Source organism: Fistularia commersonii, chromosome 2 (assembly GCF_037954325.1).
Source record: "Fistularia commersonii isolate RoL2024-O1a breed Wild chromosome 2, RoL_Fcom_v1.0, whole genome shotgun sequence".
Taxonomy (NCBI): Eukaryota; Metazoa; Chordata; class Actinopteri; order Syngnathiformes; family Fistulariidae; genus Fistularia; species Fistularia commersonii.
The window spans coordinates 9,845,086-9,865,865 of NC_141285.1; the positions used below are offsets into that span (position 1 = coordinate 9,845,086).

The following is a 20,780-nucleotide window of genomic DNA, read 5'->3' on the forward strand; positions in this document are numbered from 1 at the left end:
CTGACCACACTGCGTGGAGCCATCCTGGAAGATGCCATACCCTCCACAGCCAGACACGGGACAGCCCGTGGCTTGCCGCTGAAGGAAGTGCTTGAATATGTCATCCCAGAGCTTAATATCCAGTGCTTGAGGCTGGCCATCAGCTCCCCCAAAGTCCCAGAGCAACTCCTAAAACTGGATGAGCAGGGGGTGAGTACCATTGTCTATAGTGCAGAACATTTCCGTGTTTTTTTTTTTTGACTGGAGTCATGCTGACGAGGAGCCATTGAAGGAATACATGTATTTTCAACTTCTAAAATAATGAATATAAGATAAGATAAACTTTATTGATCATATTGGAAATTCTTTTTGTCACAGCAGCTGTAAGTTAACAGTTATAAGCGTCAATAAATATCAATATAAATATAAATAGAGAGAAAATTAGGAGACAGTTCCAAAAACCAAAAGACGTCCACAAATAAAATACATCAAAGATAAGAATATACAACAAAATTGAAAAATAAAAGGGGAGTAAATAGACAACCAAAACTAAATGACAACATAAACAGTGACAACTGCAAGGACAAGGACAAGAATAAAATAAATTAACAAAAATAAGCAGGATGCGATGGGGATGAGACCGACAAGGTCTATAAAACAATATAATAATATAATATAATATAATATAATATAATATATACAAAATATTTAAAATAATAATGTGGTGACTATTCTGTACTGGATTGAGGCGACTGGTCTTTTTTATATTCAGAAATTCTATATTTGTTAACGAGCACACATGTGCTTGGAGTTGGATATTGTTACACTTAGACACTGTGAGATAAACCATTTCCTTTTGTTAAGACTGCTGGTTGTAGTTTCATTGTCAACTATCATAGCATGAAGGCAAATACGCTCATATTTCCAAAAATATTTCTTGAAGGGAGGACACAGATTTTTGCTGTTTTGAGGATATTAACGCCACTAGCAGTATTCTAAACAATTTTCAGGAACAAAGCAAGAATGATAATATACCGAACATTTTTATATTTAGCAATATCCTATAGAAAGAAACATCAGGAATATTGACGTTATAGTATTTTTTGCTTGTCTCATGCTTGCCCACAGATGAAGGCATAAGACAGCTAATATCTCCCTAAAATTGAATCAATATGAATCCTGCTCTCAGTGTAGCCTGTATTGACTCAAATAAAACACTTCTCTGCTGATAGGAAACATAGTCACACAGTCTTCTGATATCTAACTTACTTTGGCGCTTCTGATTTGGTATTCTGCTTGAATGGTAGACAAAGTTCATCTTGCATTATCTCTGTTTGAATAAAATGGCTTTTAGTGATATGGGCTCTATATTCGCAGGTGTCAGAGATGGATTTGCTATGTGATCTTAGGGCCTTTAATTTCTCATATAATGAAACTGCAAAATGGGAAGAAGTTAGGGGGGTGATATTCGCGCACTATGTGTCTGACTATCAAAGAATTGACTGCCTATTAGTGTAATTACATTTCTTAGTGGTTGCCCATCTTTTCAATTGACAGGAGGCCTGGTGTTTTAATAGATTGTGTCTGCCATGGGGCTCTTGTATATTAAACAAGAGCAGTAAAAACAAGAGCACTATAGTGATCTCTCCAAGTAAAGCTCAGTACTCTTCAAATAATGAGAGACTTTGTGTTTCCAGTTATCACTGAAGTGCTCTTGCAAGTTTTCTCCTGCTTGATCCGAAGGAGCTGGTATTGCATGTGTGGGTTTGTTTACCTGCTTACTGTTCCCATGTTCCCTTTTGTATGAGAGACTGTCCACAGAGACAGACTTTGATGGAAGATTGAAATGCACTTGGAAAAATTGCAATAAAGTCATCCATGAAACACTCAACTCTTTTCTACCGCATCGAGAGCACAGACTAAGTGGGACTCAAAGCTTTTCCAACTGGCACTCTTCCTCACAGACCTCAAACCGAACGCCCAGCAACGCCACGCCAGTTTTATATTTGGACCACAGTATTTTTATACAGTCCTGTTTTAATCATTAATATTATGCTTTCTGTGCAATCTTACAATATCAGAAACTCCCCCATCTAGTTTTTACCTAACTTTCATGATCCATGTAATTGTTTCCATGTAAAGCTGAGGAGCTGCTTCGTATATTAGAGTGGTTAGATATTTCATTTGTGTGCATAACTTCAACAGCTTTGTCTGAGATTTTAATGTAAACAACTCTTTAAAGACACATTGCTTGTCTGTATTTTTTATGTGTGTGTTTGAAGAAGCTTTTTTGTGTGCAAAGAGAAAGCATGTCTGGTGTGTACTGTCCTAGAGCAAGACGGCCTTCAAAGTATCCTAATGATCAAATGTGCAGGAAGAATATCCCTGAAACCCTGAAAACCGTGCTGTAGACAGTGCACAAATGGCCCCAAGCATAAGGAGAGAACAGCACATATTTGAATGTGTTTTCAATCACAGTAAACTGAGTATCTTCAGAATAACTGAGAAATGCGTTACGAAAATCTCAAGATGTGATTTTAGTGATAGCATCACAAACATGCATTTTCCAAGTAAGCTAGAAATGGAGAGATTGCTGTTGAATAGAAACAATGATTTGAGATTTATTGCTTTAATGGATATGAATGAAATTGTCTTCTGAAATTCCAAAATCTCAATAATAAAAGAAGTGACTGAACAAGATAAGGGGTAGCATGCAGAGGTCTAAGAAGATACAAATCAAAGTAAGTGTGTTTGGAGATAGTAACGTTAACAACCTTATTAATGAGAATCCATAAAAAAGGCAGAAATCTTGCTTTCCTGGTGATTTAAAATATATTAAAGAAAGCCTTTTTATATTGACATTGATTCTGTGTGAGATAATAACCTTTGTATGAACTGAAAGTAAAAAATCGCTTTCAGGAAAATGATTGAATTAATGAAGCTGACATTTCCTTGATTGCAAGCATAATTTTCTTATATTTCCAATTATGATTTGATATCCGAGAGGAAAATCCCACCTTGCGTCATATATGTTTCTTCATTCATACGTCGACACCACATCTCTGAATTTGGGCTCCACTGGAATTTGTTCCTCAAATTCCAAAAGAATAATCACACATCACCACGAAGGTTTTTCACAGAAATCTATTTCAGATCTACCTTATGTAAATCAATCCTTTCAGTATATTAAATCTTGAGGGTTTACATCGTAATGCACTGAGCACACCCATTTCCCTCAATCAACACTTCATGTTCTTTTTTTGCATTGTCGAATGAGAAACGTTCCCATATAGCCATGTGTTTTAAGTAGAATATGATGGTAGCCAGTACTTTGGGGTCATATTTCAGGTTTTGGTTCCATCAGGGCACTTTAGAGCAGAGAGATGTCACAATGATAGGAGTTATGTTAGGACACTGTTGTAAGGCACATCTTAGGGCACTCCAGGGACAGAGTGTCCTCATTTCTCTCTCCACTTATTGTCTTTCCAGCTTTGTATTTTTTTTATGTTTAGTTTTGTTTTTTGAGAGTATAAGGGGATTAAATAAAAAAAAAGAGATTGACAATGCCACCATCCATAAGGCATGAGGAATATTCTAACAGCAAAGCAACAAATCCTCCCTTCATGAGATTAGAATTTCAATTTTCATTGACTATGTGCCGAACGTGGTTATTTTTCCAATCTTAAATTTCGAACCATTAATTTAAAGTGCTGTTGGGCGGTTTGTGTTTTAACAGTCTGTGTCATTTATATAAGTTTAAGATGTGGATAGATAAATAAAGCTCTCACTGTATTTGAATCAGAGGTGTACCCAGCCAAAGATTATTTCAAAGTGAGCTCTACCTCCAAAGCTGAACATATGTATGTGTTGTTTATACTTTTCAGAAAGTGTCAAATACCCTTACAAAGGGCGGTGTGATTGTCCTTGCAAGCAGCCTGAATTTTAAGAAGGGTACAAGGTTAAGTGAGCCCATATAATACTCTATAAAAAAAAAAAGGAGGGCCGCATCTTTGCACATCATGCCATTTCCACAAGGCTTGACAGTATAATAGGTTTCCATCACCGTAGGAGCTTTTTCACATAGCAGACTGCCTGATAGAGGAAGTCACCATGACAACAGTGTCAGCAGCACACCAGGAACAGATAACCTGTAAGGGAAGAAAAAGACAATTCCAATTTGTTTCACTATATGGATCATTTGTCAGTTTCACATTCAGTGAAACCTTTTTGTCTTGGTGTATTGACACATTGACCCCGTGTTAAGATCAAGGTTCTGTCCTCAGTGATGGATACAGGGCAACAGGTGCCAAATACGGGGGGGGCGGGGGTCTTTTCCCCATCACCCCCATCTCCCCTCCCCCCCGTCAGGGAGCTCTGAGCCAAAAAACATTAATGCATGTGAAGGGGCCTGTCACTCTTACTGTGAAGGGAGAATCTGTACCAGATATATTCTTGTTTCTCCATAAAAATTGTATCAGACAGGGTAATTTAGTTATGAAATCAATGCTTCAGGGTAAAACCCTGCAAATTTGGTCGACTCTCTCTATTTATGAAAATAAGCTTTTGCTTTCATTTAGACATATATGTATAGGCTTCACCTTTTGAACAATAACTTAATTAAGATTTGTGATTTTTGTGATATTTGGAGTACCAATATAGGATATAGATGTAATGTCTATGGCTCATCTTTTCAATGCTGTATAATTGGTCTCAGCAAGCACACAAGTGTAGTCTGTCTCAGAGCATTTAGTATACTTAATATACTTCTGTTAGTTTGTTGTTTTCATGGGCGATCCTGTTATAGGTTTCTAATTCACTTCATCTTTCTCCAGAGCTGCTCTTAAGTAGCAGCTCTTAGCTTGACTTGATTTATGCTTCACTCTGGGCTCACGAGAGTTCATCACCTGACTTTGCAAAGGGGGATTTGAGCTCTCTTGTAGAAGGGTTATGAACGCTTCCGCATTAGCTGTGACATGATGGAAAGTGGGTGCTCACATCTTTTGAGTGCATATTGTACAGTATGTATGAGGAGGGTGTGTGTGTGCTCCACACCATCTACAGGGAATAATACTTATTCACTGAGTGTTTGTGTATGATCCTCATTCCAGCTAAGTTTCCAGCACAAGGTGGGAGTGCTTTACTGTAAGGCAGGCCAGAGCACAGAGGAAGAGATGTACAATAATGAGAGTGCTGGACCGGCACTAGAAGAATTCTTGGATCTGCTGGGCCAGAGAGTACGCCTTAAAGGCTTCACAAAATACAGAGCTCAGCTGGATAACAAAAGTAAGATAAAACACACATCACACGCCCCAAACTTAACAGAACATGCCCGGATACTTCTTATCCTGCTGAGCACAGATGGTCTGCTCATTTATTTCCTCAAGGCTGTTTTTTTCATGGTTTTGTATATTTAATTTAGTTGCAGATTAATAGATATAAGACAAAGATTCTTATTCATGAGGCTTTGACTGTCATGTCCTGTGTTGCAGCGGATTCCACGGGCACACACTCTCTTTATACCACCTATAAGGACTATGAGCTCATGTTTCATGTATCCACCATGCTCCCGTACACACCTAACAACAGACAGCAGGTTAGTAAATCTTTTCATTTCACACATACTTCACACAGTCTGTCCCACAACTCTTTCAGCAGACCACCATGTTTGCTCTTGTGTGTGGTCAACCAGAGTCTAATGGTGGTAATAAGTCCCTTAGCAGCTTCCTTTTATGATATTTTCAGTCCAGGCTCCTGTCAATCTCTCCCTAGAGGCTCATTTAGCCACAGTAATGACCCATCAGTTGAATGTATGAGCATTGCCATGGAGACGGTACCTCAAAGTAGGGGTTTAATCAATGCGTCCCGAGGGGCTGAGCCTGGCATGGTATCAGATGTGCCTCTATGTCTCCTTGTGCTAACAAGTGGAATTAAGTGGATGTAGTGGTGGACTGACGGCCGATGGCCTGATAAAGCTGCAATCACAGCGGATCACTATCCTTTCATTTACCCTGCTGTTATGGAAGTGCCTCAAGAGTCCATAAAAAAGCTTGCGGAAACATAACCTACAATATTATTAACGATGAATCCACTGGAGGAGGTGGTGAGTGATTGAAGAGTTGTGTGATCCACAAGGAAACACCCAAGACCTAAGAGACCTAATCTATCATGTGCATCTGAAATGTCCTGATTGCCAGATTGTAGACTTTTCTTTCTCCTCCTCTGGCAATTGTGTGTTGGCATGATTAATTTGATCCCAGGCTGTAATCTTTCAGCAGACACAAGGAGATCTCAACCTAGTCATCCCTTCATTCTTTCCAGTTCACCTCTGCACCATCTACTGTCGTTGATTACAAGCATTCAACGTCCATTTGCACAGTCCAACAATAGAGGCAATCTAAATTAGATTTCGGGGAATGTATCACCTTCACCCTGTAATCCCTTGATATTAAATCGGCTTCTCACATTTTAAGTTACAAAACGTGGTTCAGTTCATGAGAGAACCCACAACTTATCCCAGTGAACTGTTCGGTACCTCGCTTGCCAAAATTACACCACATCAATAGACAAACATCTCAAGATGGCATTGAGATGAAGATGACACAGGAATAACACATGCATTATTAACTTAAATCACACCATTAAAAACATCTACAGTACTTTTATGTTTCCTTATGTGACGTATTCTTTTGTCTTTTTAACACGTGTTTTGTCTTTTTTTGTAGTTATTGAGGAAGAGGCACATAGGCAATGACATTGTCACAATCGTATTCCAAGAGCCCGGGGCCCTTCCTTTCACTCCCAAAAACATCCGCTCTCATTTTCAACATGTGTTTGTCATCGTCAAAGTCCACAACCCCTGCACTGATAACGTCTGTTACAGGTAAATAAAGCTATTTTACTGAACATCAGAACTCAACGGTCGTTAAAGCAATCGTCAGATATTACAAAACTCATCATGAGATAAGAGACGAAATAAGACATTGATGTAATGCGTATCGTTTCATGTGCTTTGCATAAATGTCTACATGTCATACGTCTCAATGCAAACTTTTTCAAGTTTTAATGATAGCCTACTGAAAGCTTTCTGTGTTATCTGTCTTGACTTCATAGTACCTTATACTATGAATTAGAATCAAAGGACTCATCTGATCTGCTCAGTGATGATGCAGTTATTATCTTCAGAGACACCTGGAAATTATGACTTGTTTCTTTCCTCCAGTGTTTTTCAAGTAGAGATGATGCATGTTATTAAGCATATGTCTAATAGTGGAAGACAAGGCCAAGCTCTTCTTTGACTCAACGCTTCAAATTATTTTTCAAAAAAATCAAGTGAATGCTCATTGTATGTGAATTCCTATGCTCTGGCAACCCATGTATGCAGTCTTTGTTCTCATTATGGCAGTGAACAGATGGTTAATATGTTTTTCCAGCGTGGCGGTGTCCAGATCAAAAGACGTCCCTCCTTTCGGGCCACCAATTCCCAAGTCTGTGACTTTCCCCAAGTCAGCAGTTTTTAGGGACTTCTTACTTGCCAAGGTCATTAATGGAGAAAATGCAGCGCACAAGTCGGAGAAGTTCCGAGCCATGGCAACTCGCACGCGGCAGGAGTACCTTAAGGACCTGGCAGAAAACTTTGTTAGTACTGCTACTATTGACTCTGCTGTCAAATTCAGCTTCATCACCCTGGGTGCCAAGAAAAAGGAGAAGGTGAAACCAAGGAAAGATGCACATCTGTTGAGTATTGGAGCCATCACTTGGAGCGTCTGTGCACGGGATTTTGGCCAATCGATGGACGTGGACTGTTTGCTTGGCATATCAAATGAGTTCATTGTGCTCATTGAGGAGGAATCAAAAAACGTAGTCTTTAACTGCTCTTGTCGTGACGTAATTGGATGGACCTCAGGGATTATGAGCATCAAGATTTTCTACGAACGCGGAGAGTGTATCATGTTGTCTGCCCATGACAACTGCGGAGAAGACATCCGGGAGATGGTTCAAAGATTAGAGGTGAGTTTGTTTAAAGTAACCCAATTCTTGTTTCCCTAAACTTTAAATTTGAAACCTTTCTAGCAGGTTTTAATCTCAAGTCATACCATTATATCCAATATGATTTTTTTTGACAGATATTAATTGTGCCTCTGTTACAGCATGACGCTCCTTCCTGTAGTTTTCGTGGTTACCGGTTATAGTTTAATCTTGTTTGATATCTTGTGATAATGAGAACGTATGACAAATCTTTTTTCACTGAAGTTCTGTGTTGAAAAACCTTTTCACCCTTTCACTCCGAGGTGTGGCTTAGTCAGACCAAAGTGGTTTAAGATCTACCGCGTGCTTTGTTGGCAAAGTAAATGCAAGGTTTCAGCCTCTACTGATGGAAAGCTCATTGTGATGCCAAAAAAAGTAGTAGTAGTAAAGAGATACCTCAATATTTACAGTCACTACGGTGTAACAGTCACTCCTAATATTTGTTAAGTGTCATAGTTTGGTCACATATTTGCCAAACTATATAAGTTATTCGCTTAATAGTTCTCATTGATTTTCTCTTGCATTTGAGGTTGTCAGCACCTTATATAATGTGAATGACTCACCGTTCAAAGTTATTTCTGAAAGGCCACATGTGTTGGCCCACTGTTTCAACTTGGTTGTCTGAATGGTCTTTCAGCCTTCTTGCTATAATTTCAGTTAATCATTTTAGGTAGTAAAGGAGACAAGCCACCCTTTTAAAATCTTTTATGGGGGTTATTTTGCCCATTAACTACATGTTACATGAAGGGCAACAGCCAACTATACTTGAAATATTGTTTTGAGCCACTTTTACATATATTTGTGTTTTCCGTGGTCCTTCTGTGGCTAAACAATGTGTTCTGTGAATATTACTTTGCCACTCAGCCCTTACCACTTACCACAATCATAGTCATTTTCTTTTATTGTTTTTGCAAGAGAACCATTGAATACTCATACAATATCTAAACTGTTGCATTTCATGTGCTATTACCCAAGCTTTCAATATTTTATTTTCTTTCACTATGTCTCACTACTTGTTTCCTCAAAACGATAAACATGTGGTTTGAATCATTAGCCCAAAAAAGTACTTGTTCTCCAAACTCTCGCCTCCTGTGTCCACCTGCTCCCCATAGGCCTGTCCAGACATGTGAATGTTACTTGAATGTGAAACTGTAATGGAAAATTGACAAAGAGGATTTTGGACCTCCTGTTGATAGCTTTTTTTGGCTCATCACACAGAATCAGCAGAGGTGTACAGCCAACTATTTAGGTCAGACATTTGCAGTTGTTGTCCTGCTCTTGATCAGGATAAACCGTTATTAAACTTCAGGACATATTCATCAAATAACAAAGCCAGAGCCACTCCCTGCTGCAAGTAGTTTATTTAATGGAATGAGAGATTAGTGTTAATGAGATTTGTGCCATTTTTGAATTGATGGATGCCTGGCTGGGTATGTGCAGTAAGGCAACTTAAACAGGACACCAACCCAGTTTTGAAGGGAAGGGGAGGAAATACAGAGACATTTTTGGGCATGAAAACCTAAGAATAGACTAGAATCGCCCTGACTCTCTGACTAGTGAAGGCTACCCACTTAGTGCTTTTATCCCCATTCTGTAGGCTAAAACAGGGTTGTTGTTTTTTTTGTTTTGTTTTTTGAGGCTGGAAGGTGCAGGCATCTTGTGGACTGAAAACAGAATCAAAACATCTGCTCCTTTATCCTGGATGTCGGCATCTAATGTCTTATTACTGCTCTTAAATGTTGGTACTGACTTCAGCCCGCCTGCCTGTCAACATACTGATGTGCACTCATTCCTCATAGCCATACTTTGGTAACCTCTTCAACAGTTCCCTCAGAATCTGAACAGAAAGAAAATGTTTAAGCGGAAAATATGAAGGTGATGAAAAGTTTCTACACTTTGTGTAATGGGCAGTATTGGTAAGACCCACCCACCAGCTAATATGTTTGTTGGTCTCTCAATATGCAATAAGAAAACCAAAAAAAACCCACACAACCCTCAATTTTGATCTCAAAATGTCATACACAGTGCATACAGTGGTTTTTAATCAATTTTTTATTTGATATTTTGAATACCTCACAACAGTTGCTAATAGGCTTAAACAGGAAAACAAACAGTGTTTATCCACTTCTGTCTATATTTCAAATAGAGATAGGTATGAATGAGATTGTGGTTCTCTTTAAAATATTCCTTTTTATTTGTCTGTAATGATCAAATACTTCACAATATCCAGACTGAATATGTTCGTAAGTTTCTGTCAATCGGCACTTTGTCAAAAGGTACTGATCAATGCTTTGGAATATTTTCCATTAACTTTTTGGCAAGTGCTTACTAAATAAGATTGAAAAAAAAATGTGTCTGATTTAACTTCAGTGTGCACAATGGCAGGCACAGTTTTAGGTAGGACGACTGTTGTATTTGTCCTGCCTTTGAATTTAATCAGTCTGAAGACCAAGGATTGCCCAAGCTTCTCAAGAAAGAGAAATATACATGAACTTAACTCTCGCGACCCCATCGCTCTTCACTAAAATTGTATGGTTCCTAAGAGCTTATAAATTTGAATAAGTAGGTAGAAGAAAAAAAAAAGTATTAACATGACAAAGATTTTCCACATCATAACCACCCTTCAAATATAGGTGATTATGATAAACCATCTACCACAATTAATCTTAAAAGGACAAGGGAGTCACTGAGTAGCTATACCACACAGCACTAGAAAAGACATAGCAGGATAAATTAGCATTTGTGATTAGCCAAAAGGACTTCATTTTGTCATTCATAATGCTAATCTCCTCTCACACCCACGAGATTTGTCAGGGATATTCTGCAGAAGACGCTCAGGATAAGTGTGAATAAGAGGGTTGATATTTACATTACTTCGACAGAGTAAAGCAATAGGCTTATTTGGGTTTGAGTAGACCATGCATACTTAGAGATGTCTATATTTTTTGAGAATGTTCCAGCAGTGGACTGGAGTCATGTTTTATCGTCCGGATTTACAGCCAGCCTGAGCTGTGATGTAATGCAATCAGAACAGTAAGACACTGGACACTTTAACATGAAATGGAGCCCAGGGTGAAAGAAACTTAAAAGCATTATTTTTACATCCTCCCCCATATATATATATATATGCACACACACGCACACACACATTTATTTAATGTAGTTTATTGTATGGAAGGATGATATATGAATGCCATTCATGTGCTATTCCATACAAAAAAAATAAGTTTAACGAAGTAAGTAAGTAATTATCTGTGTCAGCATGTCCAAGAGTACTGAAAATGCTGAGATTCAAGAGTTGTCAAGCACATGCTGAGTTGGAAGGGACTCAGTTACCAAAAAATACATTACACACTAAAATCAGGTAAATATTTTACTGAAGGACTAAGCGCCTTTTATTTTTTGCTGTCCATTCATTAATTCTGCACCAAACAGTAACTCAGATAACCACTTATAATTTGTTCCACACTTCACTGAACAAACTCATTCCTAATCACATTGCAGTCTATGTCCCTAGATATCCCCTATTATTTACTGAGAATCATAAACATGTAACTGGAGGAAACAAGGGGACCTACACTTGGCAGTTTACACTTGTCTCCGATGATGTTAAAAGGAATGACAGGAGTTTTGTCAAAGTCTGAATGATTTGCAGAGGACGTCAATGTCACGTCCGCTTCTGACTGTCAGACCTCTCACTGAGGATCAGCGACTTGCTGTTTGACAGCAGACCATTGTTTCTTTAGGGCAACATTGTAGTCTTATGTCACAAGTCATCAGAGCCCATGATCAGGCTCTGAATTCTGCCTGTAGAGTTCAAAAGTCACTTCACCACTTTCAAGAAAAATAACTCGACAGGTCCTCATTGGAGGCAGAGATTGTCTTGTTAGACATTGTAATTCTACTGTTTGAATGAGAAAATTGGCACATTTTTGGATGAAGTGGATGGTGGGACCTCATAGAGGCAAAAAGCTATTATTTAACCAAAATACATGTCTGACCAAGGGCAGTTTGATTCAAGGTCCCTTATGCCCAGTCTAATGTCTTCCCTCTACACAGACCATTTAGCTCTTGAGTTAACCCCCCAGAGAGCTGTTGGCCATCACATTTCAAATTCCTTTTAGCCTTGATGTTTTATGCAGATTTAGTTTGTGGGTCATGCAGCCAAGGTGCTCCCCTAGTCTTATTTCAAGAAGAGCAAAAAAATAGGATGTGCTATATTTGATAATAATACCGTAAAACCCAGCAAAGCATAAAGCATTGTTATAAATCAACTAACTAAACAACTACAATGCCATACTTAGTCACCGAGGAAGCTGTCGATGCATCCACCGTAGTGGTATAGGGTCGGCTCTATCACAGCGGGGGTAAATAATTGCCTGTGAGAGAATCTGTTGGGGTGTTGACAGGCCAAAGTCTGAGTTAATGTGTCTTTGAAGCCAGCTGCCACTCTGAGGCAAATTGAGGCAGTCAACCACAACTGAACCAAGACTAATATGATGGGTGATTAAAACTTGTTGGATGTTGTGTGTGCTTTTCTGCGGAGTCTGTAACAGATGCACCTACGCTGCAGTGTAGCTAATGCATAAACTGTCTCTTATACCGTCGAGTTAAAAATAGATCTTGTATTATCATCTCTGTGCGCCATCGCGTGCCTTAACTTCTGCGGTGCCACTGAGCCAAAATGGGTCGCCTGAACTTTGCTTGACCCTTAACTGACTTAAAGAGGATTAGGCAATCAAGCACAGCTGGGAAAAATGAGCAGTTGAAATTTGCATGCAACATTTGGAAAGCATCAACTGCCTGGAAGCTATAGAAGCACTGGAGAGAGCTTGGTGATCATCAGGTGATATTATTGTTTATTGACGTCAGTGATTGGGAATTCAAATTTTAGACACGTTTCCTTAGATTCTAATTGTCGGTGAAGCTTTCTTATATTCTAAAGACTTAAAAGATTCCTTGTGGCCTTCGCCAACATCAGAGGCTAAATTGTGTCAAATAAGCAATTTTACAGTTAATGCTGCAGCCCATAGATAAAGGGGTGTGTCTACTAAGCTCTGTCTCTACTCCAAGTGGAAATCTTTTCTGTCCAAGTTTTTCAAGGACAGGATTTTTACTTTTCCTCTAAGGCTGTCATCATATTTGTGTATGTGCAGATGTATTGTCTAGGTCAACCTACATAAAAACCCTTCCGAAAACAATTTTCTGTATCTGAAAAACAGTTATGAATAAGGACTGTCTTATTAGTTTTATAGTTAATTTGTTTCTAGCATATTTGTTACATTTCACATTTTTTCAGCAAAATAGTTAGTAAACAGACAACCAAGATAATCAAACTGAATTTAACTGTGCTTCCAGATAACCACAAGAGGCTGTGAGACGTCAGAAATGACTTTACGTCGAAATGGCCTCGGGCAGCTGGGTTTCCATGTCAACTTTGAGGGTATCGTGGCAGACGTCGAGCCCTTCGGCTTTGCCTGGAAGGCTGGACTGAGGCAGGGCAGTCGACTGGTGGAGATTTGTAAGGTGGCGGTTGCTACTCTTACCCATGAGCAGATGATTGACCTGCTGCGCACCTCCGTTACTGTCAAAGTGGTTATAATCCAACCTCATGAAGATGGCACCCCTCGCAGGTAATAGATTCAATTTTATTATCTTTATATAGTATCTCTGTCATAATCTTTAATGAGATCATCTCTCTCTCTCTCTCTTTCTCCCTCTCTCTTGATAAATGGCTGCTGTGCTTTTGTTAGAGAGACCAAAAAGCAGATACTCCTCAGATATGTATGATGTCATAATGAAAAGCGCAGTTTCTTCTGTCTCTGGTTTTTCTTTAGATCTGGGATAAATGAACTTGACTTTTGTTTTCATATTTAAGATCATTAGCATCGAGAAATGCCTATACAGTGGTTTCTCTTGACACGGTTAGTATCTGCTGATTTCTCTTGAGGACAGATTTTTCTTTGCATCCATGTACTCCATAGCCCCACTGGAGCAGAGCCATAGAGACAGACAGGGACAGTCAGCATTTCTCACTAATACTAATGAGAGGAGCATTTTGATTAATGGCTCATCTCTCCTTACTATTGTCTCGGCTGGTCACATTTCCAGATTGCTTTTTTTCTGTCCTCACCCAATTGTCTGTTCAACCATTGGAGTGGCTTTTTAGGGACACAGTCTCAGGGGTAGACACCATGAATCTTGTAGTTAAATACATAAAAGACAGAGATCTTACATTTTAACAGGAAAATATTGTCTATGTTTTGTTTGAGAGACTGACACATACTGTATGTTAAACAATATCCATCACTCTTTAATGCTCTCAATTTTCAATATCTTCTATGGAGATTTTTTTTGGTTTTATTTTGTATTTTTTGCAATTGATGTACACCTTGCAGAAATGTCTAAATTGATTGGAAGCTGCAGGTCCAATGCCGAAGGACATTGCTTCTTAAACTAGATTCTGTCAATGAAAGTAAAGATCTGTCTGTCTGTCTCTATCTGTCCATCTGTCAACTGTGAGAATTAATTCCTGATTTCCCAGGGCATTGCTTAAAAGATGAACAAATGCTGCAAGACTGGATTAGACATTTCATGTATTTTTGGCAGGCTTCTTAATTTGCTGTATTTCTTAGAGATGCAGATGTAAAATAGCTAACATTCAATTGGACTTGTTACTGTGACTTGAGTTAGCACTGTGGCCCAGACCAGACCAGTCAACATATTGGCTCCCCCAGATCGTGGGCAAACATACTTCATCTGTCCATCCAACGCAGCTGCCTAGCTGGCAGAATATATATCTAATCCTCTCACCACGATCTGTGATAATACATGATGACATAATCATAATCACAGTCCAAAGAACCAAAAACCAGACCAGACTAAACAAACTTCCCCCAAAATTGGTTGTGTGTCAACAAACCCAAGTCTAAGTAAAAAAAACTGTGGTTCCAGTGCGGCGGACTTGATAAATCAGCTTTTTGTGTGCATTGTAAGACATCTGGCTTGATTTGAATGACACTGGAAATCTTTTTAGGTTTTTAAGATAGGGTTTAGTAAGAATAGACACCATTTAACTTTGCATTTTACCCAAGCATTTCATTAATTCACTTCTTATATCCCTGTTGGATGGCATAACGGCTGACTGACCCTGACCATAAACAGTTTGCTGTTTGATAACAGATGTGTGTAACAGATTCTTTGCTAATTCTGTTCTGTGGTCATCTGTGACACTCTCGTACTAAAGTTCAATTTTCCACAATCATCCCCTGAAAATCAAAAGTCTGTATATTCCAGGTCATTGGGAATTTCTCCCAAGACTGAAACAAATGAAGAGGTGAGAGATCAGGTGAAAAACCTTGAGGGCCCTTAGCGCTTTTCGCTGGCTGTGTTTTTGAGTTGCCAAAGTGTTGCATTTAACAATAAGTGCCCCACTTTCCTCGCCATTATCTCAAGGGAAAGGAATTCAGCAAAGGGCTCAAAGACCCCAGTCAGTCCCCAATGACCAGAAAGATGGGGCAAGTGTAACAACAATGGACTAGACTCTCATGATCGTTAGACTTTATAGCATAGCTACGTACTGCGGCCATGAAAAGGCAAAGTATCTTAATATGCACATCCAAAGGCAAGACATAACAAATGTCCTTCTCACTCCTTTCCTATAATCAAAGTGTCAATTATTCTTAATTGAAAGGGATCTTTACCAACTCAGTTTAATTTAGTCTGAAGGAAAAAAAAACAATGGACTGCTGAACCTCACACACTGTTATGTTTTGGTCCTATTGCTTTTCACGTTGTCTGCCCGAAGCGAGATATCAAATATTATACTTACCTAGCACTTTATTTATTTCCAGTGGAGGCAGGATGTGGTTTTAGCCCAGTGTAATACCAGAGGCTTCTCCACCATCACTCTGAAGAGCTTTAAACAAGTTCACCATGTGAGTGTGAGAGCCAACTAATGAAATAAAGATGAATGGAACTGCAACAGTATGTATGGAAAATGCACGTGATTGCATGTTTAGCCTATGTTTTGGTACATAGTCATAAGAGAAGTAAAAGTAAATATGTGGATCAGTACAATCTGGACTTAATATGGATAGTGAATACAGACACAAAAGCAGGAAAATGGTAAGAAAAACTATATCTTAAGAATACCAAAGTCTTTATTTGAAGATGGTGTAGTTTTCCAGTTTCGTTGACAAAAGATTGTTTTAAATGGTGGACCCAATAAAAGGGCGGGCAATATGCCCCAGATATGCCAATATGCCCTCATTACCCTGCTGGTGATGAGTATTGCTTGCAACATTCAAATGGCCAGTTTTGACCTTTCTTTTTGAAGTGGCATCAGGCTCATCATCATGAATTTTCATCTGGCCTGAAGTTAAGCCGGATTTCTCACGTCCCATGCAGACACCCTGTGAAAGAGAATTCAGCTAACCCAGAAACCTGAACCACAGTTTTCTGTCTATATTCCTGCCTTTCTATAGCAGTGCAATTATTGAGATCCATCAATAAATAAGAATAAGGATTTTTTTTTCTTTTACAATGGGGTTGTGCTCTATTAATGTAAGCACATTTCATCAGCATCCCTCACCCTTTTTTTTTTTTGATGAACCTCTTGCAAAGGGCTGGTGGAGGTCCCAACCTCACTGGCTCTTTGCTGTGACATGGACTGTGGGAATGGATTAGCATGTCCTTCAGTCGTTGGCCATGTCATTAGAGTGACAGCGCTTAACTGAGGTCCAAGGTCCAGCAGTCACATTGTCCTATTCCAGTTTATTAAGAAACTATAGCGGAAGGATTGTTCCCTTCAAAGCAGGCCTAGCTCTTTTTGTTTTTTGAAATGAGTACAAGTTGTTTCAGTAATTGCATTTTATTAAATGATGTACTACAATATATTGAACGTAACTACTGTAGCTGTCAACTCCCTCAAAAAAGCTTCTTTAGGCAGATACAGAGTAACTAATAAGCTTTCTCATTTAGTGGGAGTAGTGTACTGTAGCAGTTTGTTGTGGTATCAGGAAAAGGCAGACTATATTTTTCACCAGCTCCCCTCCCTATGGGTAGCTTAATGTGTCTAAGTCCAACACCAGCCTCCCACTCTCGTTTACTACTATTCCCCTGCTGGTTTACCATGATTTTATGTGGAGAGACAGAGTTCTCTCTATCCATGAACACATGAACAAGAAACAAATCCCTCATTCATCCAGCCAGTATATGATGGTGATTAACACCTCCAGTGTATCCTGAAGCCACAGAAGCAGAATATCAGGACAAATCTAGCTTGTCAAATCCTGGTCACTCTGGTTTAAAAAGTAGAGCAAGAGATAGCAAGTGAGACCCCTCTTGTTGAGAAGCTTTTAGCTAGATTTATCTTATTCAGGGGTTAATCGTGTGGGGCAACCCAATATCACCACACACACACACACGCACACACACGTGGGCACAAAGTTAATGAAGGTAATGAGTGAGCCCTATTAAAAAAATATTGATCACTTGGCTTGAGGCACTGCAATATAATATGTATTTGCTGCCCTTCCTCCTTACAAAAACCCAAACCGTAGAACAAAAGAATATATAAAGTATACATTCAGTTAGATAAGACATATGTTAGATTGAGCAGATGCAGCAGGTAGTTACATTATAGTTTGCGGGGTATTTTGTTCAACAAGATCAACAAATCTTGTGTTTAACAACCCTCATCTCTTTAATTCTGTAATTTCATCGTCCCATATAGCAAACCAACGATGCATGCCAGACACATTCAATAAATAAATAGTGTCAGCGGGCTGAATGTAGTATGTGCCATTGACGGGCTCTCATCATAGAGGAGGCGGTTTGATGTTGACATTGACCAGATGGGTGAGATGTGTCGCAAAGGGGAGGACTTAGTGAAAGATGATCTTATAGCAGACCCACATCTCCAGTGAGATGCCATCTATAAACAGCCCATCCACCCATGGCCCAGTTTGATGAAAGAGTCTGTCTGAGAGGGATTAGTTGCCCCCTCCACCACAGTCTTGGTAATCAACACACCCACCTTAAGACCCACTGTTTGTACATGTATGACCACAGCTAAGTATACATAAAATTCCACCAACCAGAGGATTATAGAAAATGGAGGGGGCAAGTGTAATCATTATGGTCATACTTGAGTTGTTTTTGAAAGCTTGAAGAGCAACTTAGCTGTTGAACCCTGACACATCACAACCATTCAATCATACACATTGAGCTTCAGAAATTAATGTTGCCTTACAGACATTCCTCCGACCATGAGATTTTCACTGCTATAGGCAGTAATGGGATGAGATTGAGAGGAAAAGCCTTGACCCTGAGAATTTTAGTTTTGTAAGTATGTGTATATGCATGCTATTTATGTGTTCACATAGAGCAGGCATTTGTGTGTCTGCACATGGACATACTATATCTAGATGTCTAGTTCTGAAGTTGTCAGTGTGTTTTGACATTGTCATGGTATCAAAAAGAAACATCCGTCCCCTCTCCTCATATTTTACACAGGATACCATTTATGGTGGTTTAGTTTGGCAAGTCAGCTGATGAGCAATTGCTTGCTAATACGATATACGAAAGACTTTACAAAGCGATGTGATTTACAGATTTTTATATCAAACATACAGCAATTTACACTGCCAGGAAATATTAGGGAAATACTTCAACAGATGATGCCAGAGAGTGAATAAAGGTATGATTCTTTTGCAATTCTGTGACTGACCTCCGCCCCCTACCTCTCCTCTTTAGGGGGTGCTCTGAGCTCTATCGCATACCCATGGTGGAGTACAAAGTCGACAGCGAGGGGACACCATGCGAGTACAAGACACCCTTCAGGAGAAATACCACCTGGCATCGGGTGCCTGCTACAGCTGGACCAGCGTTATCCCGAGGATCGCCCACACAGGGCCCCGATCGCCTGCAGTGCCAGCAGATCCTCCAGCAGCACCAGGCAGCCATCCCACGAAGCACATCCTTTGATCGGAAGTTGCCAGATGGGTCCAGGTATGGTTTGTGGCTCTGGTCTCCACAGCCTTTTATCTTGTTCACTTCTTTCCTCTTTTTTTCCACATTAGAGGATAAAGACCACAAACAACTCTAAATCAATATATATAGAGAAAATAACAACAGAACCTGAGAGTCAGAGCTGTTGGATTACCCACCAAAAGGACTATGAAAAGACCGCCAATTTTCATAGAAATTGCTCTAGTGTGGACTATCAGGGAATATCCTGTCAGTTTTTTTTTTTTTTGTTTTTTTTTTCACTCACATTTTGTGGCTGTTGTTCTTTGCAGATTACCATTAAGTTCTACATTACCTGGTTTTAAAAATAGATGGACAGCATCCACTTTCATATATTGTGGGTCTTTTTTTTTTAAAGGCACTTCCTCCCTCCTCTTCATTAAAAATATATGGAAATGCTAATGTTTTTCGATGTCCCACTTCCCTGTAAAGTCTATTCTCCCAACAAATGCAATGATTAAATTGCAAATATTGATTTCAAAATATCTGATTTGATATCCATCTAAACATCGGTTTCAGAATGAGTACAGAAAAATGAATGAGCAAATGTGAAGAGGCAAGCAGACCCTGTGCTGACCTCAATGTTCACAGGGAAGCTCAGACATTCAAATGTCGCAACAAAAAAGTTGTGTGTGAGTTTGTGTAGAGAGAGCGAGAGAAGGAGAGGCTGAACAAGGTCTGAACGTTAAAAATTAAGGAGACAAACAGGAGTGTTCTTTGGAAGAGGAGCTTAGTGTTCGTAAGAAAGCAAGATTGAAGAGTACTCCTGATCAAACGTCCTCCTGCTCAAATATGCAATCCTGTTAGATTGAATCTTTGAACTCTCAGCCTTTTACGTTTTGGAAAAAAAAGGAATCTCTTTAAGGGTCTGCCTATGTGTTCACTTATTTGCATATGCATAAATGCAACAATTTAGCAGAATTAATTACCAGCTCCCCTTTCATCTCCCTTTAGATGATAAGGCTGTACTTAGACTTTGTTCCTGTCCTAGACCACGTCTTTTTTTTTGGACATCATCGCACCATGAAAAGCAGTGATTTGTTCATTCTAATGAATCATGATAATATTTCCGGTGTGTCACAAAGACCCCACCCTCCCCCCCGTTGTTGCAAACGCTCACTATACTGGGATAATGGCTGCCCTCTCTACCTAATCAGTGTCCCTGGCAGTGGGAGCACACCATTCTGTCATTCTTTCTTTCTCTTACTCTGCATCCCTTCTACCCATTGCTCCCTCTTTTTCCCCGCACCCTGCTGAGGAGGAGGTGATGGGGACACTGACACGGCTCATCTCAACTCATCCAATTACCGTAGAGACAAAGAGAGAGCACTTCTCCAGACCATGATATGTGGAGCCCCAGAGGGAGTGGGAGTAAAGGAGGGGCATGAAGGAGTTATTGACTGAGGAGGAGGAAAGAGAAGGGAAAGAATATTCTGCAGATGCAAATTATACAAATAGAAATTCTAATGGAAATCTATGTGTTGTTTTGGCTCTTGCGTGTTTTTTTTTTTTTTTGTGTGTGTGTGTGTGATTCTACATAATACAGACATAAAGCATAAAGCAGAGAAAACCTTTTTACAATGAAATACCTTTGATCAAATGACAGCTGGTCAACATATAAATAAATCTAGACTTCATATTCTAAAATATGACATCTAGTTTTCAAGCAGCAGGGACCAACTAATCTTGGTAGCTTCAGACGTTATTCTAGCGCAGAGGGAAAAGCTGCGATATCCCCTCAGAAC

General features: G+C 39.4%; 1 protein-coding gene and 1 long non-coding RNA gene across 5 annotated transcripts in view; one reads left to right on the forward strand and one right to left on the reverse strand.

Moving 5' to 3' along the window:
- sipa1l2a (signal-induced proliferation-associated 1like 2, genome duplicate a) overlaps positions 1 to 20,780 on the forward strand; it is an 86,002-nt gene that overhangs the window by 38,859 nt on the left and 26,363 nt on the right. For all 4 annotated transcript variants that reach the window (XM_086166470.1, XM_086166486.1, XM_086166478.1 and 1 more), the window contains exons 4-10: positions 1 to 189; positions 5,088 to 5,262; positions 5,469 to 5,572; positions 6,702 to 6,859; positions 7,410 to 7,986; positions 13,363 to 13,637; positions 18,763 to 19,017. In XM_086166470.1, the coding sequence (XP_086022596.1) occupies positions 1 to 189; positions 5,088 to 5,262; positions 5,469 to 5,572; positions 6,702 to 6,859; positions 7,410 to 7,986; positions 13,363 to 13,637; positions 18,763 to 19,017 (1,733 nt within the window). The remainder of the gene's footprint in view (positions 190 to 5,087; positions 5,263 to 5,468; positions 5,573 to 6,701; positions 6,860 to 7,409; positions 7,987 to 13,362; positions 13,638 to 18,762; positions 19,018 to 20,780) is intronic.
- LOC147236300 (uncharacterized) overlaps positions 128 to 20,780 on the reverse strand; it is a 27,968-nt gene continuing 7,315 nt past the window's right edge. Inside the window, exon 3 of the long non-coding RNA XR_015107640.1 lies at positions 128 to 4,127. This is a non-coding gene — a long non-coding RNA (uncharacterized LOC147236300). The remainder of the gene's footprint in view (positions 4,128 to 20,780) is intronic.